This window comes from Sarcophilus harrisii, chromosome 2 (genome assembly GCF_902635505.1).
Source record: "Sarcophilus harrisii chromosome 2, mSarHar1.11, whole genome shotgun sequence".
In the NCBI taxonomy this organism is placed as follows: domain Eukaryota; kingdom Metazoa; phylum Chordata; class Mammalia; order Dasyuromorphia; family Dasyuridae; genus Sarcophilus; species Sarcophilus harrisii.
The window spans coordinates 382,296,355-382,324,274 of NC_045427.1; the positions used below are offsets into that span (position 1 = coordinate 382,296,355).

The 27,920-nt window shown below is 41.9% G+C and overlaps 2 protein-coding genes across 4 annotated transcripts in view; one reads left to right on the plus strand and one right to left on the minus strand.

Annotated features, from left to right (window-relative positions):
* SLC6A7 (solute carrier family 6 member 7) overlaps window positions 1-6,477 on the plus strand; it is a 37,621-nt gene extending 31,144 nt beyond the window's left edge. Inside the window, exon 14 of the mRNA XM_003756708.2 lies at window positions 2,004-6,477. Coding sequence (XP_003756756.1) covers window positions 2,004-2,210 — 207 coding nt within the window. The 3' untranslated portion in view covers window positions 2,211-6,477. The remainder of the gene's footprint in view (window positions 1-2,003) is intronic.
* Window positions 6,478-19,816: 13,339 nt separating this feature from the next.
* The window catches only part of CAMK2A (calcium/calmodulin dependent protein kinase II alpha), a 79,334-nt gene continuing 71,230 nt past the window's right edge, over window positions 19,817-27,920 (minus strand). For 2 of the 3 annotated variants that reach the window (XM_003756709.3, XM_031953513.1), the window contains 4 exons: window positions 27,655-27,749; window positions 24,944-25,172; window positions 24,268-24,315; window positions 19,817-20,521 (listed from right to left, as the gene is read on the minus strand). In XM_003756709.3, coding sequence (XP_003756757.2) covers window positions 20,518-20,521; window positions 24,268-24,315; window positions 24,944-25,172; window positions 27,655-27,749 — 376 coding nt within the window. In that variant the 3' untranslated portion in view covers window positions 19,817-20,517. The remainder of the gene's footprint in view (window positions 20,522-24,267; window positions 24,316-24,943; window positions 25,173-27,654; window positions 27,750-27,920) is intronic. The other variant, XM_031953514.1, reaches the window with a different exon arrangement.

Sequence of the window (27,920 nt, forward strand, 5' to 3'; positions counted from 1 at the left end):
TTTTGTAATGCACATGTTTTGTAAATAAAAAGCTTTAATTTAAAAAAAAAAAAAAAAAAGATTGTATAGCTAGTGACTTGCCAAATTGTATCAACTTACTACATTCAAAAAACAGGGCTAGGGAGTCTTGGGGTAAGGCCCCCAAGGTGGCACATACTTTTTTTTTGTTTTCTTTTCTTTTCTTTTTTTAAATTTTAAATAGCAATTTATTTTCTATGTACGTAAAAAGATAAGTTTTAAACATTCATTTTTGAAAGACTGTGTTCTGGATTTTTCTCCCTCCCTCCTTTATCTTCCCCAAGATAGCAAGCAATCTGATATAGGTTAAATACATGCAATCTTTAAAACATTTTCATATTTGTCATGTTGTACAAGAAAAACCAGACCAAAAGGGGAAAAAATGACAAGAAATTCAAAAACAAGCAAAAAAAAAAAAAAAAAAAAAGGTGAATATACTGTGCTTCAATCACATTCAATTCACATTCAATCGCATCTCTCTCTGATACAGATGACTGGCCCACACTTTCTTGAGCTATGAGGACCACTCTGGTGGCCAGAAATTACGAACTAAGGAATTCTGGTGCCCAGTTTGTCTGCAGGGGCAGAAGGATGGTTAGACTAAGGAAAGGATTCTATTAGGCACCCCTTTTTTATGTGAAGATACCCAACTCTCAGTATCTAGGCCATGCTAGTCACAAGGGACCTTCAAGATCACCTGATTCAGTCCTCAATTTTACAGACGAGTAAAATGAGACCCTGGAAAAATTAAATGACTTACAGTCACCTATGTCATGACAGTGCCTTGATTTTTAACACAGTTCTCTGATTCTAATTTTATTAACATTTTTTGCATTTCAACAACAGGTCTTCTAGACCTGTAAGTTCATTCACTATCTGGAAGCCATCCAAGTGGCCCAATTCTGTCCACTAACAGTCACAGGGTCAACACAAAACTAGGTTTTCAAGTCAGCCGCTACCTTAGCCCATGGTTTGCTTCAAGAAACCTGGTTCAAATTGAGTCCCTGGTATTAGCTGTGTTGTTTTGGTCAAGTCGAACAGGAAAGGAGCCCTTCCCTAGGTCTGTTTCATCTACAAAATAAAAATTTGAAACTAAATGATCTAAGAGTCCTCTGGTTTCTAGTAAGGTATCGCTAGTGAGGTGGCACAGTGTGGTTGGAGTGCTGAACCTGGAGGAAGGAGGACCAAAATTTAAATCTTGTTTCAAGATATGTGACCTCAAGAAAGTCATTTAGCCTCTCATCTGTAAAATGAGGCTAATAATAGCACCTACATCACAGAATTATTGTGAGGATAAAATGAGCATACATTTGTAAGGTGTTTTGCCAATCTTAAAATGCTATATAAATCCCACTATTATTATTATTTGATTCTGAGGATGAGAATGCTTTAAAATTTTTTTTAATTTATTCTTTTCAATGAACAAAAATTTATTTCCTCTCCCTCCCATTCATTCCCCATTGGGGGTAAAAAAAGAAAAATGAAATCTTTTTTAATAAACATGCTTATTCAACCAAAACAAATTCTCACATTGAGCACATTCAAAAAAATCTGTCTCATTATGCATGATCAGGTCCTTCTAATAAGTGAACACCATGAGGGATTCCTCCTGCTAGGCTCCTTATTCACTACAGCAGTTCTTGGCAAGGAGGACATAAATGGAGTCTTGAATGGAAAGTGAGACCTGGACTAAATTTTAAGAGGGAAGAGTCCTCAGGGGCAGGAAAGGTTTTCAGGTTTGGCTGTGGGATGAGGGATGTAAATGTAAATGGCTGACAGTCCTTGCCAGAAACTGCTAAGATCCATATTTTCATCAGTTTTCCAAGAGCAGAGCAAGAGATGTCTGAGCCCTGGATTCTGCTCTAGTGACTTCCATCTCAGAGTAGAATCCAGTTGGCTCGGGGGAGAGAAGGTATTTCCCCTTCCTCCATTTCTGGATCATTGAGGGAGAAGTCAAGTGACCTCTGTTCTTTTTCTGTTCCCAGAGGATCCAGCAAGCCAGTCGACCAGCCATGGACTGGGGTCCTTCTCTGGAGGAGAACAGGACAGGCATGTATGTGGCCACCCTGGCAGGTAGCCAGTCCCCCAAGCCTTTGATGGTCCACATGAGGAAATATGGTGGCGTCACCAGCTTTGAGAACACAGCCATTGAAGTGGACCGGGAGATCGAAGAAGAGGAATCCATGATGTGAGGGAGGGGGAGCAGGGCCCCTGGGACAGAGGACAGTTGAGGGCAGTATTATGGGCCCCACAGGCCCTTCCCCTTGAGCAGGGTAATACTGTGGGTCTGAAACAACTGTCCCAGAGCCTAAAGGCTGTGTGGATATGTTCCTGTGGGTTCCTGGGAGTAAATGGGGCAGGATGTCTTAGCTGTGGTCAGAAATCAGGTCCTGTCCTGCTTGATTTGCTTTCCATCCTCTCTGTCCACACATCTCCTTTGGGCCCAGGTCACCCACAAAACATCATTTCTGACTTCTCCCATTCCCTCATCTAGACTTTCCTGTGGCCCTCAAAAAACTGTCCCAAATCTATGCTGCAGCCAGGAATCTCTATTGGGACCTGCAGGACAGGGCAGGGGAGCCCACAGAAATGTTTGGAGCAGGGGTTTAGAGCATCCATTGACTTGCTAGCAACTTGGGTCATCCAGCCGTCTTTTCAGCTCTGAGGCTGAAGGATCTAAGGGGAAATCTTTGACCTTTTTGGTTTCCCAGTGGACTGAGCCCTGGCTATTCCATTCACTGAGCATTTCCTGTAAGCCCAACCTTGTGCTAGATTGTGGGCAATAAAGGGATGTATTGGATATGGTCCCTGTTCCCAAGAGCTTACAGTAAAGCTGGAGAAATAAGAAGCAAGCACACAAATATGCCAGATTTCTATGGTCAGTGCAATAGGAATTCAGAGGGAGGAGAAATGGCAATCTGAATGGTTTAGGGAAAATTCCTAGAGGATGCAGGGATTGAGATGGACTTGTAGGGATAAGTACAATTTGGTAAGGATTAGGATCAGGGTTGGTAGCAAGTGCAGGCAGAAGAAACAACTTGAACTAAAGTCTGGGAACCGGGAAGAAATTTATCTGACTAGAAGGAGAAGATGAACTTAAATGGGGGAAAGAAAGGTGTAAAAAAGAACCATAAGTGCTAGGAGGAGACAATTAGGGAGCCATTGAAGATATTGTGGGAAGCAGGCATTAGGAAGATGAATATTTCTGTATACAAGTGAACAAGTTGAACTTCCCGAGGAAGGAAAAGGAAAAGTAGAATCAGAGAAGTAAGCTTAGGCAAGAAGGGTCTCCAGCAGTAATGCTGTCTGGAACCCAGACCAGAAGAATCTGAGATGAAAGGTCCATTTATGGCCTCTCACCTATGCTGTCAGGGATCATTATTGATCTTAAATCACATTCTCCATAGCAACTGTTCCAGATCTTCTCTTCCAACCTCCATTCTTCCTCCCACGTTTAGAACAGATGATTTAGCCTCCCACTTCCCTGAAAAGATTGAGGCCTTCAGATAGGAGCTTCCCTTCTGATTTCCTCTGACTTCTTTCCTCCCCCCAGGCCCCTCAAAAAAAAGTAGTATTCCTCATTTTCTATGAAAGCTCATCCTATAGCCCTGCGCTCCTGCTTCCTCCTCCAGGCTGTCCCTTAGGAATTACCCGTTGTTCTTCAGACATCTTCAATCTTTTCGTTGGCCTCTTTCCAAGACCCTACAAACATTCTCCAAGCTCCCTGAAACTCAAAGAGTCTCTTCCTGGCCCCTCACCCGCTCTGACCATGGTTCCTTCTCTCCCCTTCCCTTCACTGACAAATTTATTGAAGCAGTTGTCCACATGCATGGCTCCCATTCCTAACCACCCACTCTCTTCTCCACCCTCTGCAATCTGGCTTGTGTCAGTGACCTCCCAGTCACTGAATCAAATGGCCTTTTACATTCCTCCTTGTCTTTGACCTCCTTAAAGGGTGTAGCACTTAACCACTCCCTCCCACCTAAATGACCTCTCCTCCCTCGGTTCCCAGTACACTGCACTCTCTTACCTTTCTCCCCACTTTTGTCTCTATAGAGTTCAATCCTCTTTGCAGGTTCTTAAACATGTGTGCTCCCCACGGATCTCTGCCCCCTCTTCTGTTTCTTCCATATCCTTCTCCTGTGCTGATCTCTACTCCTGTCCCATTGATCACCTCCATACTGAAGACCTGAGAATCTACATCCCCTGCTTCTTACTCTGCTTCAGACCCACGTCTATCTAGGTGGGTAAAATCTGTCTCCATGTCCCAGCAACATTTCAAATTCAGTTTGGACAAATGAACTCCCCCCCACCCCCCCCCCCCACCACACACACACACACCAGAGTTCTTTTCCTCCTAACTTCATTATTTTAGTCATTAAATTCACTGGACAGGAGAAGAATCATCTTCTGCATTGAGCAGGCAGCTATACATGGGTCACATTGGAGATGGGGGCAAAGGTGATCTCAGTTTGCTTTGCCTCAGTTGAGTCCTGTTCTCCCATGTCCTAACCTCAGGGTTATTTTTCACTCTTCCTTCTCCCATCACATTTCCCAAAGTTTCTAAATCCTTTTCAGTTCTACCTCTGCGATATCTTTTGCCTCAGTCCCCTTCTCACTTCTGTTGCCACCATCATATACAGGCCCTCTTTCCCATCCATTTAGCCTACTGCAATAACTGCTTCCTACTTCTACTGTGTCCCCCTTTCAGTCCCTCTTTTCACTCCCTTCCAGATGTCTTAGGCATAAATTAAGTTATGTCACCTTTCTGGACAAAATTTTTGCTCAGTACAGTTCTGATTGGGGGCAGTTAGGTGGCACAGTGGACAGAGTTTTGAGACTGGAATCAGGAGGATCCAATTTCAAATGTTACCTCAGATACTGGCTAGCTGTGTGATCCTGAACAGGTCACTTAGTCCTGTTTACCTCAGTTTCCTCATCTGTAAAATGAGCTGGAGAAGGAAATGGCAAATCACTCCAGTTTCTTTGCCACGGAAACTCCAAATGGAGTAATAAGAGTAGGATATGAGTAAAATGACTAATAACAAAGAATTACAACTTATTTGCCTGATCTTCTAGACAACTTCCCTCACTCAGAACCTGGTGCACTGCACTTACTATACCTTTTCAATCTTCTCATATTGGACTGTTCACCACTCTCCAAACATCCTCCATGCTTTCCTGTCTCCATGCTTTTACTCATAGAGGGAAGAAGTTAGTTCCTCTCCCAACCATGGGGAAAGTCAAAAGGCCCTTTCCTTGGAGCAGGGTGAGGCTGTGAAAGCTAAGTGTACAAGACCCACATGTTGGATTTCTAGTCATTCATGATGTCTCCTCCTCCAAAAAGCCTTCTCTAATGCCCTTATTTCTCTTTCTGGCCCCTCTCATAGCACTTGTTACTCTTCTAATGTACTTCTGTAATATTATACAGAAATAATTTGTCAAAGGGGTCCCATGCCAGACTTATATTTCTCATCTGAGGATCAACCCAGCTAAAAGTTGAAGACTCATCATTTGCCTGATAAGGCAAAGAGAGGAGGTGTTGTATTGATATATAGATCAATATTAAGGAAATCTCAGCATTTTTGGAGCAACAATATATATATAACATTTGAACATATTATTTCCTTCCTCTGGACTGTAAGCTCTACAAGGTTGGGGGCCATGTTTTCTTAATTTTGCATCCCACTCAGCACCCAGTGCAGAACACTGTTCACAGTTGGTGCTTAATAAATGTCTCTAGAGTTGGGTGAACTCAGATGACATCCATTCTCCCACAGCAGTAATCCAGTCTTGGGGCTCTCTTCCATATACTATTTCCCAGCCCCAAGTCCCAAGCAATTTGTGTAGTCAGTGATGCTAAGGGTCTGCTCCTCCTTCCTCAGCTCTGTGGCCATAATGTCCCAAAAACCAGATAGGAATTCCCTGGCCAGATTGTTGTCCATGCTTAGTGAGGGGAGGACGATTGTCCAAGAAAGCAGCATGGATGAGAATAATTTTAGAGGAAGAACTACTGCCAGCCACAGTAAAACCCTAGAACATCTATGGGAAATACTCTCTTGCCAACCAAAGGGCATCCTGGCAGAATCTTTGCCCAGTTCAGGGCTTCTGCCCAATCTCAATCCCTCTGAGGGAGAAGTATTGAGGGTACTAAATGGAAAGAAGGAATCCAGAACCCAATGTCATTATCCCAATTCTTTGGGCATTTCTCATTCTGTGGAGGAAGGGATATCTAAGCCCCCTTGAGCTATTGGGACCTGATAGGAGGGTGCATGTGTCTGCAAGGCAGCTTGTCTTTTATAAATGGTGTTATACAAGGGGTGCAGGGCACTCTCAAGGTATTGTTGAACAGTGCAGTTGTGGTCTCCTGTGAATCATATATTCCCCTGACGTGTTCTGTTCTCTTGGTTGTCTGTGTTCTGTTAGTTCAGTGTTAATAAACACTCAGTGAGTAACCTTCCGGAATCTTTTCTTTGTGTCTGATTTCTAAGATACCCTCCCCTCTCTCTTTTAATGTGGCTTTTAGGAATGGCTAGAGACAATAGTAAATACATAGGACCTTAGATGTTAGGAATGGAAGAGGCCTCAGAAGGAAGAATTTCAGAGCTAGAAGGCATCTTGGTGACCAGTTGGTCTATTTTACTCATTTGACAGAAAAGAAAATAAATGCCCAGAAAAGGCAAATGAATTGCTCAAAGAGGCACAGCAAGTGAGTGGTAGTTCTGGGACCAGAAATCAGATTTTTTTCCTTGCAATGAGGTTCCCTTTTTATTATAATACACCAAGAACTATTTTCATTTCAAAGACAACTAGAAATCTCACCTGATGCCCTTGGTCAATGTCATGGCCATAGGCCAATAAAGATACCTTTTCAAATATACAGAATTCTACTTCAGAGGGGCTTTTACTGTTCCTAACATCCTAAGGGACAGCTAAGTGGTGTGGTGGGTAGAGTGCCAGGCCTGGGGTCAGGAAGACATCTCTCAGAGCTCAAATCTAACTTCAAACATTTTCTAGATATATGACCCTGCCTCTATTTCCTCATCTGTAAAATGAGCTGGAGAAGGAAATGGCAAACTGGTTCAGTATTCTTACCAAGAAAAGCCCAAAGAGGTCACAAAAAGGCAGTCATGACTAAAAAAATAGCTGAATAGCAATAACATCGTCCCTGATTGGGTTAGTGTATGTCTGAAGTCAATCTGATGCCAATAGACCTATCCTTGAATCCAGTTAAATCAAATTAACCAATTTTATTAAGGCTCTACTAGGGGAAGGGGAAAAGGAGCCAGGGCTCATTGAGTCCCCAGTGAGAAGGGAGCCAGGACTCTAAGATCCCTCTTCTTGCTCAAAGGTTCAAACACTTCCATTCCCATCTCAATAGCTCCCTATTAATAGTACAAGTTAGGATCCTGCCTCTAATTTTTCTTCAGATTGTGTGTTGTTTCAAACTGGTGACTCAGTGAGAAAGGCAATAGTCAGAGAAAGGGTTAAAAAGCAAACTCAGATCCTTGGGTTTCCAAGTGACCTTTTGTCCCACTGCACTAAGAGCTGTGCTGGTTTGCAGTAAATGCTTCTTCATCTGTCGCAGTAGTCAGTCTCATATTTTTGTCAGTGGGTCATGGAAAGTTTTGTGTCTTTGCAGTATATTTTCCCTTGCAGGCCAAGGGTCCTGAAGATAGACATCGTCACTCCGGGAGGCTGCAAGGCCAAAGGACAAATTGGCTTTCATTTTCCTCCTCTGTCCACCCCCAGCCCCCATCCCTGGAATATTTTACTGACCACGACTTCCTGTTCTTTGGGGCCTTTAGATTGCTGATGGCTGGTGTCCCAGGTCCTTCTCTCTTTAGTGGGCCTTGTCAAGCAGGCTCTCCTCCATCTCAGCCTTTATTCTTAAACTTTCTGGACTGCCCTCAACACTCCCTATGTTCTGTTTGTTTATGGGGTTTCAATTACTTACTGCCACAGTAAGCTTAAGTGCCAATCACAGGCTGTCAGAGGTACCTTGGTCACCTAGTCTAATGCCATACAAAGGACAACCTGAAAGTCCAGAGAGCTGCTCAGATGCTACTGTAACATTAATTAGTGGCCGTGCGAAAATTGAGATGATAGGCTTTCTGATTTTTTTTTTCCACTTTTAAAAATAATTTGAATCCAAAATACAAGAAGGTCAAGATTTGGATACTGGTCCTGAATCTAGCACTGAACATGTGGATGAGCCTAGCTGAATCATTTACTCTCTTTGCCATCTGTAAAATGGGACTGCTGTTATGCCCTCCTCCCCTGGGGAGACCATGGAAGACAAAATGGGGATGATGGGAAGGGGAGATGTGTAAACAAATCAGAAACCCATAGAACCTATTCTGAGCTTCCTAAATGTAATATCATGGTCTTCTCTCACCAACCCTGTGATTTAAATGAGCAGGATATAGCCCTTTTGGGGCAAACTTAAGTCTTCAACTTCCTGATCTGTAAAATGAGGACGAGATGCCTTCTGATGTTCCTTCTAGCTCTGGGTCATGGTGGCACAAAGTTAAATATCAGAGGGCTATAAAAACCACCCAAACCATGCAAGCATTTGGCATCTTCAGCCCTTCCGAAAGAAGCATTACAGGGGCCAGCCTTCCTGCTGCAGGATCATTCTCCTGGCAGGTTCTTGCTGAGGATTACTGTCTCTCACCAGGCATTAGATGTCTCCTTCTGCTCTGATCAGGCAGCAACTCAAGGGTTGTCTAGAAGATAAGAAGGGAGAGCTCCTACCCTGAGGAGTGCCCCACTTTTCCTTCTGATCCATGTATTCCTTCTCTCCTCCTCCCCTTTCAAGCTGGGGAATGGGGTGGGGAAGAGAATATTCTGTTGCCCCACCTAGACTTCAAAGGACTTTGGATTTGGGGGTGGAGAGGGGAATGTCTTCTAGCTAGATTGTTTTTCCCAGCAATAGTTATGCATGATTCCAACCTGGTCTCCTCTAAGTATATTGGAAAAGGAATAGATGACCTTCATAGAGAATTAGTCTCTAATTTCTGCTGACCAGGAAATTATTTGAGTTCCATATGGATCTAAAACCACTAGGTGTGCTTCTTTCCTCCTCTGTAAAATAAATGGGCTGGACTACATTATCTCAGAAGTTCCTTCCTATTCTTTCATTCTATGATTCTCTGACCACATTACTAACTTAGAAACCAAAATAAGAATTAAGGCATAAGAGGTAAGAGTGGAGTAGAAATGCAGTGTCCTCCCCATTAACTCTCTCTCCATTTGACCCAGCCCTCAAAACTCCTACTTTGGTTTCAATAACAAGCCCTGTAAGTGTGGAAGAAATTTTCCAGCAGTCTTTCCACAAAGTTAATCATTAGGAGACTAGCATGGGGCCTTATGTTGAAGTCCCAGGAGGGGAGAGGCAATAAAATTTTATGGTTTCCAAGGCTTATTTTAACCTTGGTTCTGTTTACCCAAATAGGAGGTTTAGAGGTTAAGGCAGAACTGTAGCCCATTGGGCCAGAGGTAGATAGAAAGATAAACTGAGAGAGACTTAACTAGAGGAAGGACTTGTCAATAGCCAGAATCCAATGGACAGCCATTGTTGATGCTGGTTAAAATTGATAGAATTGAATCAATAGAGGAGATGGGACCAGCAGGATGAAGAAATGATGAAGCCATTCAATGAGTTTTGGAGATAATTCAGTTGCTGTATCCATGATAACTGCTAGTTGAGTTGTTTGAAGGAGAGAGTAGCCTTTATTTAGCTAGAGAAGGCTTTTACTGGGATGCTCTGAAGCCCCACCTTCCCATTCCACCCAGATCCTCTATTCCCAACACCTAGAGAAAGGTAACCAGACCTGACTGTCCTATCATGGGTATTCTGGGCTAGTCAGTAGCAGGGGAGGAAGTGAAGAGCACAAGTAATGTCACCCCATAGTAGGAAGTAGTTGACTCTGGGAGAAGGCAATTCTCATGGGAATGTAGTAGGAGAAGGGAAGAGGGCAGAACTCCACCCTAGCTTATCCAAATACTTCCTGCTAAGAAGAGAAGTATACTAAAGCGTTTATGATAGACAACTTCCACTTTTCATAGCTTAGAAGGGCCATGGGGCAGTAGCAAAGCAAATGAGCCACTTCCTGGGAAAAGGAATTTCTAGCATTTATATCTATACTTATTCATTACTGACTAGCTAAACAAACTTGTCCTAGACATACTCTACCTCCTCCCCATCAATACCCCAATTTTCATCCAGAATTAGGGTAAATATAGACATCATTCATATGGATTTCCAAAGTGGAAAGACAATGATGAGTTCTGGAGCAGAAAAACATTGGAAAAAAAGTCACTGGGGTGGGGGGAGGGAAAGGAAATAAATCTTTATATGGTGTTTACTATGTGCTAGGCACTTTGCTAAGCATTTTACAAATATCTCATTTGATCCTCACAACTTTTTTTAGCTAGGAGCTATTGTTATCCTCATTTTTATAGTTGAGGAAGCTAAGGCAAATAGGATTAAATGACTTGTCCAGAATCACACAGCTAGTTTAAACCAGATTTGAACTTTCTAGTTCTAGGTCCAGTACTCTGTCCTGTTCACCATCTACTCAGGATCCATTTCCTTTTCTGTAAATTGAGAATAATAGCAGCATCTCCCTCACAGAATTATTGTGACAATCAGATGACATAACATATGTAAGACAGTTTGCAAATTTAAAGTGCTATATAAACGCTATTAGTTATATATACTAATAATTGATATAATTAATACAATAATATCATTAATATATTATTATATTGATATAATATTACTATAACATAATAGATTTAGAGCTAGAAGAGAGTTAAGAGGCTATCTAGTGAACCCCTCTTTTTACAGAAAGAGAAACAGCCCTGGGTAAGTAAAACGACATTTTTTAAAAAATCTGTCCTTTTAGTTCCTCTTATTCCCTCAATGAGTTCAGACCTTTATTTTTCTTAGAGGGGGAAAAAATGTCCCTTTCCATGTCCAAGACTTATTATTGTTTAGTTGTGTCCAATTCTTCATGACCCCATTTGGAGGTTGGTTTGCCATTTCCTTCTCCAGTTCATTTTACAGATGAAGAAACTGAGGCAAAAAGGATTATCCAGGGTCACTCAGGAAGCATCTGAGGCCAGATTTGAACTGAAGAAGATGATTCTTCCTGCCTGCAGGCTCAGTACTCTATCCAGTAGGCTATCCTGATACTCATGACTATTCCTGTTCAACTAGAGAAACAAGATAGAGCTAGCTGCTTTCAGACCTGTGTTCCTACCAGCAACATTATTGTTCTCCTCATACTTACAACAATCCACTGAGGAGGTCGACCAGCATTAATCCCATTTTAGAAATAAAAACTGAGAAGTTCAGAGGGATTAAGAGACTTAACCATTGTCACATAGCTCGCATCAACATTTAAAGCAAGGTCTTGCCTTGCACCAAGTCCACTGGTCTATTATGCCTCTTTAGGGCAGACTTGAGTATTCTTTCCTCTGTGAAAGTACTTTTCCAAGTACTTCTGTTGATCCTGAGCTTTTCTTGTACTTTATTCATTCATTCCACAAATATTTATCAAGCACTTGCTATGTACATATCCCCATTTCAGGGGTGGTGGGGACAGATGGCAAGGCACAGAGAAGTGTTCCACAGCTTATAATCTAGTGGGGGAGCCAAGACACACACAAGATACACAGGCGGCTGACTGTGACAAAATGGAGCAGAGTTATTTGCATTCAGAACACTGCCAAAACCACGAATGGCAGCAGATGAAATCACCAGGGGAAAAAATCCTTGGGGAGAAAAGAGGAGACTCGGGTCACTCTGTTCTGGGGAGCATCTATTGCACAAGCACAGGGTGGAGGAAATGTGGCTAGACAGCAGTTTATGTGAAAAATGGCCAGAGGGGCTTTCATGGACTGCAATTTCAATGAGTCAATAGCGTGATGCAGCTGCTATAAAAGTTAATGAGATCTGAGGTTGCATTTGGAAAATAGAAGCACATATTCACAGTGTGTCCTGATTAAAGGGGGTCTTAGAAAATCTATGGTCCAATCTTCTCATTTTACAAAGGATGAAACAGGACCAAACTGCCCAGATAAGGAAGGTTCTAGATCCAGATAGGGTCAGATCTTACCTGCTGAACTGTGTTTAAGTTCCAAGCACTACATTTGAGAAGCTGTGTCCAGAGAAAGGTGAATAGGTAACCATATGCCATGAGGAGAAATTGAAAGAAATGATTTAGCCTCAGAGATGATCCATGAAGGACATAATTACCCATCTTCAAATGTCAAAAGGGTTATTATCATGGGAAGTGAAAATTAGAAGTTTTCTGTAGAATCTCAGAGGGCAATATTAGGAATAAGTAAAAGTAATACAGAGACAGATTTCAGCTGGCAAGACTTCCTAAAAATTAGGACTGTCAAATGAAATGATCTCGCTTGGGATATAGTAGGATCTCCATCACTGGGGGAATTCAAACAGAGGCCATGATATCACAGAAAGAATTCCTATGCTGGGTAATTTGGATCAGACAACCTCTGAGATTCCTTCCAACTACAATCTACTCAAATGAGTCTTCACCATGACAGGCCTTTACACATTTAAAGGCAGTTATTATCCCCTCCCTTCTTTTACTTCCCCTTTCCCTCAGTCTTCTCTTTTCCAGTGTAAATAAAGTTTGCTCCTCTGCCCCCTTCCTGTTATCCATAATTTCTCAAAAACTGCCGATAATAGTCTGAATATCACATCTACAAGTTTTTTCAAGGCCCTGGTATAGAATACATCTAGGCCAAAACACTGAGTTCATTTAAAAAAGCCAGGTGAATCTTCCTTCTGCTAGAATTCCCTGTGGGTGCCTCATTGTGGCTGGGAATCAACCCTAGATTTTTTTTGAGGCTATGCTGGGTTTGCAGCTCCTATTCCAAGACTCCAGGAGTGGGACCAGTGATTGGTTCTAAGTTCAGAAACAATTTATCTCCAGAAGGTTGGCCACCAAGTGGTAAATTTTTGGCCTATGTCAACTCATGAAACTAAGTCATGGACAGACTTCTATATTATTAGTGGCAGTGCCCAAAATGATGAAATTGCTGATCTTCAAAAGATTGAGCTGTTGAATTAAGATATGCCCTTATCTGCTGACCTTCTATCTTAGTTTTCAGGTTTATTCTGCCTCTCTCTGTTATAGCTGGCTGTTGATAGTATCAACTGACATGAATTCTTTTTTCTAAATTTCACAGTACCTCTGGAAATCACTAACATTATATAACCAAAGCTGAGGATCACAGCTCTAAAGCTACAGTAGGCCCCTGCCTTCCCTTTAGCTGGCAACTTGCAAAAATCTGATCCCATGATGCCACCTGCTGAAAAAAGCCTGGAATAGTCTCAGCATCAAAGCTGCAAGAGGCATGGAATACAGGATACAGAAGAAGGGATAGCAGAGCTGCAGGAAGACTTAGAATGCAGATTAGAGATCACTGGGGCCAGGAGGAGATCCAGAAGAGAGAAGAGAGAATATCAGAGAGGTCAGGAGCTTGGATTGAAGACCAGAGATAGAAGGAACATAACGACGTAGAATTTTGGAGCTGAAACTGATTTCATAGGACCCTGACCATAAAGTGACCAACAGCAGCCCAGGTCTGAAGAATTCTTTACATCTCACATCCCATGATCAGGAATAAGAAGTAGGACTTTATTCTAAAGTCTATTAGGCTCCAAACTAGCCTCATAACTCTCTCTTCTCTCAGGCACCAAAGCAAATGCCAGAGGGATTTGCCCAAGTGGAGATGCCCTTAATGTACTTTTGTGTGTTTGTGTGTAGGTATGTGCCTAATAGGATCTCACTTTCCTGTTGTCTCTGAATCTACTTAATGTTTCAAATTCAATGTACTCCAAATGGAAACTATCCATGGAAATTACCTCCTCCTTAGAGCTCATCTCATAACAAAAGAGGAAAAGCATAGACTGAAAATGAAGAATTGAAATTAGGTGACTTGGACAGGGTCATAGAGTTGGCTAAGAAGGAATGGAACAAGGGATTCTGGATGCAAGGACATTTGGAGCAGGGCTATGAGTAAAGGGAGGAACATCATCAACAGTGAAAAATAAGAGAATCATAAGATCACAGACTTATACATTTAAAATTGGAAAAGACATCAGAAGTCTCTTAGAGAGATAGCATGGGTATGGTGTGAAATTCTCTAGATTTCAGAGACAGAATTTGGCTTTGAATCCTGCCATCTACTAGTTTGAAGATTTTGAGTAAGTCACTTAGCCTCTCTGGGACTCAGTTTGCTCATGTGTGTAGATTAGATGGACTCCTAGGACACTTCTAGTCCTAAATCTAGTCCTAAACCTAAGCCTAAATCTAAAATAATACTCAATTATCTATTCCTACCCCATCACTTCACAGATGAGAAACTGGGTGACTTGCTCAATACAAGAGCTAGAATTTGAACCCAGATCTTTGGCCACCAAATTCAGTTCTTTCTCTTTCTCTCTCTCTGTATGTGTCTCTGTCTTTGTCCTTTCTCTCTCTCTCTTTCTCTCTCTGTGGGTATCTCTGTCTCTGTCTCTCTCTCTCTCTCTCTCTCTCTCTCTCTCTCTCTCTCTCTCTCTCTCTGTCTCTCTCTTCCCTACCCTCCCTCCATTATATCATTTGAAGGCATTCTTCAATCTATTCCCTGTTCCCTGACTCAGTTACTTTCTGATGGCATCTGACAGCTCCAAAAGGGCCAACAGGACCCCGTAGGGACATTACCAACTAATTCTCTGAACCAAGATTTGGCACACACAATAGCTACTTAGATGCTGGGGACCTAGTCTACCCCTCACTCCATCACAGATTATCCAGCAATACAGAAACAACCAAGGCTTGTCATGCACAGAAGTAAGTAACTCTTTATTGTACTGGAAACATCAAGAATAAAACAGATAGCACCCTCACTTCCTCCCTCCCTCCCTCCCCCTCCCAAATAACATAAAATTGAAACAGCAATTATTCAGGTCACAGCCACAGATTCCCCCAAAACACCCCCCAAAACAATAACAATGCAGCACGGGCACACTGGCAAACATGCCCCAAATGAGGTCCCCTCAAGCCTCATCCAGACCAGAGAGGAGCAGGGGCCAGGCTTTGCTCCATGAGCGGGGAGGTGAAGTGGGGTGAGAGGTATTTTTAAATATCCTTTAAAAATATATCCTCTGTTATTTTTTTTTTTTTTTTTTTTTGCAATAACATGGGCCCTAGAGTCCCACATATTAAGTTTGGGTGCTTGGGTTCTGCCCATCTGAGCAGAAATCATTATATCTCTAAAATGTGCAAGAGTTAGAAAATGTTTACTCCATATCTCCTTTGCTTTAATCTTCCCCCAACCCACCTTCACCTGCTAGCTCCATCTGAAGGGTGGAATGAGGGATGAAGGGGTATCTCTGGCACAAGAGTGCTAAGGATGGAGAAGGAAGATCACCTCAAGAAGAGAAAGGAAGGAAGAATGAACAGGCATTGAGGGAAGAGCTTGGTCTTGCTTGGTCATATGTTAATAGGATATTGGAGCTAGAAGGAAGCTTCAGAATCATCTAGTTCAGCACTCTAGTTTTGTACTTCGAGAAATTGAGGCCAAGAGGTTAAGAGAGTTTTCCAAAGTCCTGCTAAGTAGCACAAGTTGAGGACCAAAAATTCAAGTTTTAGTGCTTCCTCCAACCCCTATTATGATTATTCTTCTTACTTGGCATGAATGAAAAACTATGTTTCTGGGGTATGACCAGATAGCTCCATGGTTAGAGTAAGTGGTGCTAAAAGGGATCATGGGGTTTGACTTCACTAAGGGTTCCTGCTGCACTGAGGGAGTCTGTGTGAAGATGATTACCCCAACACTCACCTGCTACATGTTGCATATTCTTATTTCTCTTCCATTCCCATTGAATACCTGGTGTTCCTTTATCTGAGCTAAGGAGGACCAAGGTATAATACTCTCCTTCAATCTCCAGATAGGGAATTTTCCCCAATACTTCAGTGATTGGGCTTGGAAGTAAGAAGTGGGATAGAGAATGACCCCAGCAGAAGAAAGTCAGGTTTCCTTGCCTCCCCCCACCACAAACTCTGACATATCTACAGGGATTATGGAATTACAGCCTGAGCTGAGGATGACCCAGGAGGGTGGGCCACCCCACTACCTGAGGGTGATGAATTGGGGAGGAAGGGAGAGAGATGATCCTCACATATTTACACATAGACATACTCACACACACCAGCATCCCCATGACTCCAGAATCTCAGAACTAGATGGGATCTCAGAGACCCCCTAGTTCAACTCATACCTGACAAGGAATTCCCTCTACGACATTTCTGACAAGTGGCCATCCAATTTACATTTGAGGACCTCCCAAAGAAGTCCTTTCACTTTTGGATGTCTCTGATTAATAGAACTTTCCCTATATATAAAATCCCTATATATATAAGCCTTTCTGACACTTCCATACATTAATTATTCCTTGTTTGGACCTTGAGGGTCAAGTCACTTTTGTCCATGGCAGCCCTACAGAAGCAAGGAGACAAAGATCATGTCCACCTCAAGCCTTGTCTTCATCAAATTCAACATTGCCAGTGCCTTCAAGCAATCTTCACACAATATGATTTTAAAAGCATTCAAAAAACATAGGGTTAGGTGGTGCTAGGAATGAAATGACTACTGACTCAGTTCCACTGTGAGTGGCTTTTCCTGTTTGTCTAACTGTTTTAGATGCTACTATTTAAAGCCACTGCAGGGAGCAGGGCAGGGAAGGGACAACTCATCCCAAAGCCTGTAAGGCACTAAGGGGTGGGGTGGCTTGGCTCTGGAGGGAGGTGGAATGGAGGAGGGCTGGTCCCAGAGTTCCATTCAGAACAGGCATGAGGATCAGTAAACCCTTCTTCAGTTTTCTCATCTGTAAAATTGGGGTGGCCATTCCTGCCTCACTCCCTACACAAGGCAATTTGGAAAATAGACTCAGATGACAGATGTGTAAACTCCTTGATAAAAAGTAACAGATAGATCGTTGTTAGTAAGGGAATAAAATACTCCATGGCTCAGATGCTCATCTGGTCTGAAACCTTAGGGTTGGAAGGACATCAAAGCTCATTTGGGCCAGCTACCTATTCTATCCTCATCCTACAGATGAGGAGACTGAGGCCACCAAGGATGAAGAGGTCAGGCAGGAAGTTGTTAATAGAGCCAAGGCTAGAATGTAGGGAGGAAAGGGGAGATCATGAGTCAAAAAAAAAAAAAAAATCACAAAATTCCAGGGCTTTTTCCGTTGTTGGGCTACCAAATAGTAGTTGGGATACCAAGAAAGGAGTTGCAGTTGAAGGAAGGAAAGGAGAAGGGAAAGAGACCCATTCTCTTCAACATCAAAGAGAAGTCTGGAATTTCTCAGGCTCCTCCCCAATTTGCTCAAGGTCCCTTAGAGGATCAGAGGTAGGAGATCATAGACTTTAAAACAACAAAAAATAAAAATAAAAACTTAGAGATTATCTAACTTAATCTCATCATTTTGCAGACAGGGAGGCAAGCCCTGTCACACTAGGTTGACAGGATAGTGAGTATTCATTCTAGGACAGGGAAACCTGTTGCTGGGAAAAGAGGGCCCTGAAGGAAGAAGTCTTAGAAGCTTGGAAGAAAGCAGACTGAATGAGTTCTAGTCACTGCAGAGCCCAAGAGTACAGCCAAGGAGAGCAAAAGGGCTTCCTAAAAGGGAAAAACGAAAAGGGAAGACCTTTGAGACTGTAAAGGAACTCATTTGGAGAGCTGAGTGAGAAGGCAGGGACATCCTCTGCCTGATTTTCTGGAAGATATTTCCCACTAAAACACCGGGATTTAAGACAAGCATATGCTTGTTGCCATATTGGCAACCTGACTAATACATCTACATATTCTCTACCTCCCACCCCATACCATACGGAAGTTACTATACAACAAAGAGGACCATGATTTAAAACTGCACTGGCCCATCAATTTGGAGAATAACTCTTGTTAGTCTTTCTATCCCTCTGCCTCCAATGACTCAACTGATATCCTCAGTAATTCAACTAATTACCCCATCTTTCCTCCGCCTCCAGCTAGAACTCCCCTACTCATATAGGCCCCTTTTCTTATTTCTCCACCCCCACAAGAGGATCCAACAAACTTATTGCTGGGGAAAAACCAGGGATGGAAGACTGTCATTCAGCAGGAAATCACTCACAGAGAAGTCAAACTGGGAAGACTTAAAAAAATGCCCAGATTAGAAATCATTCAATAGTTCTGTGTCTACCCTCACTCCACACAAATGACTCATGTGGAGGTCAGTGGGCTGGATAGGAGCTGTTTCCCAGAGTTCAGTCAATGGACCCTCATTAGCTAGGCCTTCCTCTCCTAATATACTCAGGAGAAATGATCTTGCTCTGGCAAAACATGATCATACAAAGGCCGTGAGACACAGAAAGGCAGCAACGCAATTCCAAATTGAACACTGAGAATACAACTTCTTTTTTTTTTCTTTTTTTTCTTTCTTTTTTTTTTTTTTTTTTTTGTCCAAAACACATAATTGGTTTTGTTCATTTTGTCAATAAACTTACTGCATATACAGTGTAAGGTCATGCAAAGAACACAGTGCAGACACAGCCCTGCTGGAAGGGTCAGGGCATATTACGTCAGAGTCAATCCAGAGAAAAGGGAGAAAAACCAAGGGAGTGTAAGAGCAAAAAAGCAGGAAACTGAAGGGTAAAATAGACACTAGAAATACCATCAAACCCCACAGGAAAAGGCCACACAGCATCAGGCCACATAGAGTCTCCCTGACCTCTCCCATCCACTGCTGGAATGCCCTGTTAAAGGTAAGGTCCACTGAGTCGCACAGACGACTTGGCTCTTCATAAAGGTCCAGGGGAAGCTTCTGGTAGGGAGGCAGGAGGCCAAGATGTTCCTCCAACAGGCCAAATTCTCCCTTGTCATTTTTGACATCCTCCGTGGCCAGCTGTGGTCAGATGTGGCCAGCTGTTTCAACATTCATATCAGCATGCAATGCTTTTCCCAATTCCAACTCTGTCAGCAGAACAGAAGGGAACCCGGGGGGAAGGGACTGATGCACAGGAGAGGATGAGAGGTTAAGCTCACCTATACCACAGACACCCAAATGTTACACATTTATAGCTTCAGAAGTTAAGGGGAAAAGAGAGAAAGAGAGAGAAATGAAAGAAACAACTACCCTACCCTAGCCCACCCTTCCCCAAAGTAATCTGAGATGTTTAGCTATTACATAAAGACCCATTCAGCAAATACATTAAATCAATTTACCAAATACACAGAAATTTGGATATCAAAAGGCATGCGGTCAAAGTAGAAGAGATTCCTAAAGGTTGCTTTTAGTTTTTTCTTTTTTTCCCCCAAAAAGATGATCAGCTTTCCTCTCTCAAGTATTACTAAAGCAGAAACTTTCAATCTATGCTGGAAGAATGGGTTCGATGAAATCCATATTTGAAGCAAACGGCCCCACCAAATCAAAAAAAAAAAAAAAAAAAAAAAAAGACAAGTACCCTGATCTAGCACCAGTGTTCTTAACACTGCTTATTTCTCCCCCCAAAATAAACAAATTGATGAATAAATAAAATCTGTTTCAATTTTCACAGAATGAAAAAAAAAGGGAGAGAGAAAATAGTAGTAGAGGGAAAAAAGCAATCATCAAGGGAAAGGGGAAAACACAGAAAGGAGGGATAAAGACAGAACATGTATTTGATAGCCCAAGGCAAAGAATGTGGCTAATTCATGCTTGTAGTCAGATGCTCCAGTTTCCTTTTTTTTTTTTTTTTTTTTTTTTGCCATATATGGTCTTCTCTATTGGGTCAGCTGCCCTTCTCTCAAAAGTATTTCAAAAGAAAGGGAGGAGCAAAGGTCTGAGACATCAGGAAAGCTGGCAAATAGGGACTTGCTCATTATGCTAGCTAGCTAGCTAGCAAGACTTAGCATCAGCATGGGACAGGTTTGATTTACCCATCTATCCATCTGGCAAGGAGTGGTAGCTTGTGGGAGTTTGCCGTTAGGTCCAATAGGCAGCACAGCTGATAGAGAAGAGTGAGCACTTGGGAAATCGTTAGCTCCCAGAGCTGGGGCACAGAGGTTGGAGGGAAGGGGTCCCTTCCTTTCATGTTATTCTCTATACCAAGAGCTGGGAGCAGTTGACCCAGGAGAGGAAAGACAATCTGTGCCCCTAGGCCTGGCTCATGCACACGATCAGAAGATAAAATGAAAAGCAAAACAGGGAGAGACAAATAAAGAAAAAGAAAAGTAAATGAATAACTGTGGCCGTTTGTTCTCTGGTGCATGATGGCTTGAGTTGGTTGGCAGATGTTCTTGGCTTCTGTGAGGAGCTTGGTGGTGGTGATGATGATGATGATGGGATTTCCAGCACATGGTAGAACCAGCAGCCACATGCTGCAGATGAAGAAGGGTAGATCTCCATGGTGCAGCCAGGGAGTGTACAACCCAATCAGAATTTCAACTGAAAAGTAGAATTCGAGGGATTAAAAGAGAAGGCTGAAGACACCCAAGATGATAATAATAGGTAATATAAACTTAGAATTATAGTTCATAGGAGTATAGATTTAGAACTAGAAGAGACCTAAGAGACCTTAGAGGCAATCAAGTCTCACTCTTGCCCATTTTGCAGATGAAGAAACTGGGACATATGGAGCAGTATGTAGGCAGTGCAGTATTTGCTCAGTGCCATACAACTCAAACTTTCCTCTTTCTGTCAAAGGCTATTCTTTCAGGTCTCTAGTTTATAACCTAGGAGTCATCTTGGACTTATCCTCAGTAACCTCACCTAGCTAACTAGTTGCTAAAATTTGCCATTCAAGTGAAATATACTGTGCACAAAGTAACAGCAGTACTGTAAGGTCACCAGCTGAGAATGACTTGGCTATTCTCTGCAATACAAGGATTCAAGACAGCTCTGAAGAAAAATGCTATCCATCCCCAGAGAAAGAATGGATGCTATCTGAATACAGATTAAAGTATGCTTTTTTTTTTTTACTTTATTTTTCTTGAGGGTTTTTTTTTTTTTTTTGTCTATGGTTTTCTTTTGCAATGTGACTTATTTTGGAAATGTTTTGCATGGCCACACATGTATAATCTATTTGAATTCTTTGTCTTCTCAACTAGGATGGGGGAGGGAGGAAGGAAGAGAATCTGGAACTCAAAGTAAATGAATGTTAAAATTGTTTTTACATGTAACTGGAGGAAAATAATGAATGTTAAAAATTGTTTTTACATTTAACTGGAGGAAAATAAAACAACTATTTTTAAAAAATTTGTCATTCTGCCTCTACATTTCTTGTATTCAACCTTTTCTCCTGACCACACCAGCCCTTTTACTTTTTGATTCAGTCCCTGCCCCACTTCCCATGAGGCACTGAGTTGGTACAGTGGAAAGAGAGCTGGCCCTGGAGTCAGAAGGAACTGAGTTCAAATTTGACTTCAGACATTGGCCACGTGATCCTGGGCAAGTCACTTAACTCTGTATGCCTCAGTTTTCTCATCTGTAAAATGAGCTGGAAAAGGAAATGGCAAATCATTCCAGTATCCTTGCAAAAAGAACTCTAAATGGGGTCACAAAGAGTAAAACATGATTAATTGACTAAGCAACAACAACCTTTCCCATCAGCTGTTTCCTAGATTACTGCAACAACCACCTAATTGGCTGCCATCTCCCTGCCACATGCCCATCCCAATTCCAACTTATCGTCTCCACAGTTGCCAAAGTGAATTTCCTTAAGTACAGTTCTAATCAGACTACTCAATATTCTCAAGTGGTTCCCTACTATTTCTAGGATAAATTATAAATTTTGTTTAGCTTGAAAAGTCCTTTCCAAAATGGCCTCAACCTATCTTCCCAGCATCATTGTCCAGCGAAAACAGCCTCTGTTCCTCACACACATACATACATCCTCCATTCTCCAAACCTGAAATATCTTCCCTCCTCATTTCCACCTTATAAAATCCTTTTCTTCCTTCAAGACCCAGCTGAAGAACAATTTTCTATTCCAGAGACTCTCCTGATCCTCCCAAATGCTAGCTTTTCCCATCTCAAGCAACTTATGTTTATTCTCTTTATATTTGTTTCCTCTATACTATTCAGCATGTTCCAAAGGTCTCAGTACAGTTTTAATTTTTATTATCTAGGTAACATAATGGGTAGAGCACTGAGCCTAGAGTCAGGAAGACAAATCCAAATCTGGCCTTGGACAGTCATTGTGTGATCCTGAGCAAATCACAACTCCTATTTGCCTTGTGTTCCTCATCTATAAATATGGTATAAACGGGGGATAATGACAGCATCTACCTCAAAGATTGTTATGAGGATCAAATGAAATAATATTTATAAAGAGCACTTAGTATAGTCCCTGAAACATTGTAGAATAAATAAATAATAATTTAAATAAATAAATAAATTTTTTGTTCACTTCCCTAAAGCACTTAGCATAGTGCCTGATCTATAAAGTAGGCACATAGATTAATGCAGGTTCTCTCCTTTCCCTCCCCTAATAGAATGTAAGTTCTTTGTGATTGTTTCCCTCTTTGTATTTGTTATCTATTATGTCTGTCTTTCTGATTTAAAAATACAGTATTCTATGCACTAAGGGGGAAATTCTATGCATTAATGGGAAGGGAGGGACAGAGAAGAACTACAGTCAACATTTGACCAGATTTCTATTATATCTCTATCTATCTATAACTTTTTTCTTTTCCTGTAGTTCCCCAAGATTATGTCCTTGGTCCTCTTCTCTTCCCATGCAGTCTTCCTTGGCAATCTCACTCATTCCCATAACTTCACTGGAGCCACACAATGGACATTTTCACATGCATATATCCAAAACCTGGTGTCACCCTATCTCATTCTACTTCTCTGCACATATTGTCCACTTTTTCCAAAATGGACAACTTATACATACCATATACTATCCCACCTCAAAGTTTTTGCATATACTATTCTCTAAACCTAAAATGTCACCCCCTACCACCCTGCTAAATTCTTTACTAATATTGTAAAGCCCAAATGAAATCTATCCCTTCTGGGATGATTTCCCTAAAATTACAGTTAGCAATGACCTTTGCCTTTCAGTCCTCATTCACATAGCACTTTGCACCTCTCTAATGAAAAGAGTATGTTCTATTTAATTTTCTGCATGTGTTATGGCCATGTGTTAGGTTGTAAGATCTATGAAAGCAGAGACCATATTTTGTCTAATCTTCATATTCTCAGCTAGCATAGTATATAGTAGGTACTTAGTGAATGCTCCTTTGAATGTATCAAGAGATGTTGCGATTTAAAGGAATACGGTAATGAATTCTTTCGCAAAGTAATACAAATGAGTTTGTTTCCATAGCTAGACTACATAGTAACTCTGTGACCTTGAAAAAGTCATGTTATCTTTTGGGGCCTCAATTTCCTAATCTGTTAAATGGAGATACATGTTGCACTACCTACCTCATGATCTGCTATAAGGCTTACAATATCTATAATTTACATTTCCATCTGTAAACCTTAAAGAACTGTAAAAATGAATGTGTTCATCATGGTTCCTTGGCAGAGCTCTTTGCCAACATCAAGGCATTATATCAATGTGAATCGTTATTATTAGGTGGCTTGGGAGGAGAGAAGGGTGGAGATGAGGGTGAAGATGGGGGTGGGAAGGGGAGTGTATTGAAAAGACACAGAAGTGTGACCTCTGAATATTTTTTTTTGGAGGGAAAAAAGACAACAATCAGAATAGTTCTACTATAGAAAACATGTTTGAAATGTGGAACAATTAAACGTGTATTTTTAATGTCAACCATGTAATTATTTGGGCTAAACCAACAAGATTCATAAAAGATAAGGCAAATGCCTTTTCTTTTTTAGCTGAGTTTGGGAGTATGAAGGAGTAAGAAGGGTGTAACATAGCTTTTATAAATGTTCTCAAATTCTAGATAGCTATGAAAATCCCAAAATCTTGTGGGGGTTAGGCTCTAAAACAAACTCCATAACAAGAATGTGGGTTCACCTGGCTCTCTTATTTGTTAAATTGTATGACTTTGAGCAAATTCCTTAATCTCTCTGGTTCCCACCTTTGTAAAATGAGGATCAGAACACCTAACCTCTTAATATCCCTTCCAGTTCTGACACTTTACGTCCTACGATCTGGAAAAGGAACACAGTGAAAGGAACACAGAGGACAATTACTGCTCTGCTCTGACAATAACTACCTGTGTGACTTCGGGCAAGTCAGTTGACCTCTTGGGGCCTCGGTTTCCCTATTTGTAAAATAAGAGGATTGGGTTAGTGATTAGTAATCCCTGCTAGAGTCCCTTCTGCCTTAAATCCTATGATCACATGTCTAAATCTCCTCCTATCTTTTTTATTCTATGGTCTAGCTTCCACCCCATACCCACCCACCCCCATCCCCGCTCCCGCCTTTATTCTAAGGTCTCTTCCAGTGCTACCATTCAATACCTAAATTTCCTTCTGGCTCTAACTTATTATTATTATTATACAAAATAGTTCCCAAAATGTGACATGCTTCCTGCTTTGAAAGGTTGTTTTAAGGATCATATGGAGTAGTATCTGTAAAAATTCTTTATAACCTATTAAGAGTTAAAGAAATGTCAGCCATTATGGTGACTACCATTATGATTATTTATGATTTAAAATAATCTAAAGAATTTTGACATTAAAGCATTCTAACCTAATTAGAATGATTGGATCCATCTATTTTAACATTCTAAATTAACAGAAAATCTCTCAGATTGCCAGGGAGATAATGACTTAGACTCTGCTCCAATATCCAATCAAACCACAGCTACCAACTCCACCCCCGGGAAGTCTCAATATCAGGGGCAGCCTGACATGAAAGGAAGGAAGAAAAAAGAGAAAGGATCTCACTGTGGTAGAACTGAAGGTGCTCCAGATCTGTGGAAGTGGACGATCTGCCATTTGCCATCCCGGCGGTGCCAGATGCGGGTCTCCTCAGACTGGGCAGTGCGAGGGATACCATTGGCGTCCACATATTGTGTGATGCGGATGTAAGCAATGCAGGCTGATTCATCACCCATCAAGTGGATGTGGGGGTTCAGGATAGTGGTGTGGACAGGCTTGCTGTTCCTGGACCACACTGGAGATCAGGGAGTGGGGAGTAGGGAAGGGTGAAAAGGGAGTGGGATAAGGAGTAAAAGTAGAATGGAACCATGGGATTGAACATGAGCTGGGAGACACTGAAGTTTCTCATCATTGTCTTTCCTTCACCAGCTCCCCTCAAGGCCCCTTAACTACATTAGTCCAGAGATGGAAACTCAATCACCAAGCCTTATTTTGTCTCTCAGATATCTGGGAGGGAAGGTAAATTTTCTAGGGGATTAAGATTTTGATTGGAGAAGTTTCAGAAAAATGAGACACTCTCTCCCTGAGAATGCTCTTCACAAAGGCAAAAAGGGGCAAAAAGTTAAAGAGGCATTACTATTCCAGAAAAAAAAAATACTTCCCATTGTTGAATAAAAAAGTCTCTCTGCAAAAGATGAGGCAAGGAGCCCATCATCCTTGCTTCAACATCAGGCTAGTTCAGATGGCAATGTCCCATAGATCCCCACAGTTTAAAACTAGAGCATCTCACAGTTGGAAGGAACTTCAGGAGTCATTTCATTCAACCTTTCACCCAGTGCAGGAATCTAATTTACAGATTCCTTGACAGAAAGTCATACAGAACTATCAAGATCCTTAAAGATCAGCTAGGTCAGTCCCTAAAATTTGTCAGATATTGACAATAGCTCTCATTTCCATTGCATTTTAAAGTTTGCAAAGTACTGTGTTCACAATCTCATGAGGATAATAGTACAAATATTCCCCATTTTACAGAGAAGGAAATGGAGGCACTAAGAGGGAAATTACTTGCATGAGTTTCCAGTGTGTTACAGAACCTATACCTTAACCAAGAACTCCTGACCGCCCCGCTTTAGTGATTTGCCTACTCAACACTTTAGTCCTTTAAGAACTTCTGTGTTCCTAGGGAAGACAGGATTGAAAAGGAGTGCTCAGGCAAATTAGTATAGAATGATGGGAACAAGAAATTAGGTATAAGCAAGCTTGAAAATTAATGGCACTGGAAACCAAGTCTCAGCATATCATATGAGCTTTTCAGAATTGCCAATGCATATTAGGACTGCAGAACATTTTACTGCTAGGTAAAAAAGTGTTGACTTTTTTGTTTTTTTAATCTTTCTTACTTTTTCACAAGGCAAAAATGATCCATCTGATGACAAAGTCAGGAAGAGTGGCTGAAGCCTTCTTTGCCCTTCAGACACAGGGTACAGGAAGAGGCCCCAAACTTCAACCAAAATGGAACTTTTAATCAGTCAGCTAGACTGTGACTTAAAGGCTCTTAGAATGGAGTGAAGACTTTCTGACCCATTTCTCTGAAGAGGAAACAACATGGGGGGAGAGCCAGGGGTGGTGAGTTCTAATCCTAACTGCCTTTGGCTGGCTTGCTCAAGTAAGAGGAGCTTGATCAAGTAAGTCACATCTCTAAGTATGTTTCTTTTTCTATAAAATGTGGGTAATCATATTCCATCTATCTCACAGGGTTGCTGTCAGGAAATCAAGCAATCAATAAACATTTATTAAGCATCTACTATATGCTAGATCAGTACTTAGCACAATTCCTGGTATATAGTAAGGGCTTGATAAATATTTATTGAGTGAATGGGGATACAAAAATAAATGTGAAACTATCCCTGCCCTAAAGAAACTTAGATTTTCAGAAACACTTAGAACTCTCATAGTACTATGAAAATGTAAGCTATTACGGTTAGTTCTGATTCTCCTGCTATCTCACTGGTGTTCTTAAGAAAGTCCCTTTCCTTCTAAGAGCCTTAGTGTTTTCATCTTATAAAAACAAAGTTGGACTTACTGATTGATCCATTAAGGTTCCTTCCAACTCTAAGATTCCATGAGGGCCCCTTAGGATGACATAGCCAGGGTCCTTAGGATGACATAGCCAGGGGAGTTTTGAGAGCCAGTAACAGGGAAAACAGGCAAAGGCAGAAACAGTCCTGCAGAAAGCCCCATATAGCCCCCAGCTATCATGCTACCCCTGTGGGGGGAATGCACAGGACCAACAGACATGAAGAACAGAGACCCAGCCGCACAGCACACAGACAGGGCGGGGTACAGCAGTGTGAGGTCCTCCCCCACTCTTGTGCAGTTTAACACACTCAAACCTCCAACCCAAATGTCCTGTGAGATCAGGACCATGATGAACCAAACCTGCGTTCCCCTGTGATAGCAACGCTTGTCTAAGGGACCCTGGGAGAAAGGCTGCTTGCCCCCTGTGTCCCTCCTGTGAGCCCCGAGGTCCCTGCCTCTAGCTATTAAGAGGGGAGGGTTGGGAAATGCAGTTTGCCTGGCCAGGGTTAAGAGAGGGGTCTGAGATGGTACCAACCCACGTTCCGCACGGGGCTTCCTGCAGGCTTCTCGGGGTCTTGAGTTGCCCAGGGGCCCTGTCTGTCACACTGCTATTCCCAGGAGGCTGAGACACGCTGCCAGCGGGCAGGACAAGCAACGAGAGGAGACAACAGGCACCACGGAGGGAAGGAATTGCTCACGGTTTTCAAAGTAGAATCGGTGGAAGTCCAGGCCTTCAACCAGGTTTCCCAGAGCCTCAGGTTCAAAGGCTGTCATCCCAGGGTCACACATCTTCCTGGGGAAAGCAATAGCAAACAGAGATCTCCCTGGACCTCAGTTTCTTATTTGTTGAATGGGGATGCTGGGGCAGGGTTTGACTAGGTAATATAGTCCCTTAAGGTACTGGTATTCTCTTTTCTAAGATCCTTTTAAACTCTGATGTTCCATGTCCCATTTTCTAAGATCC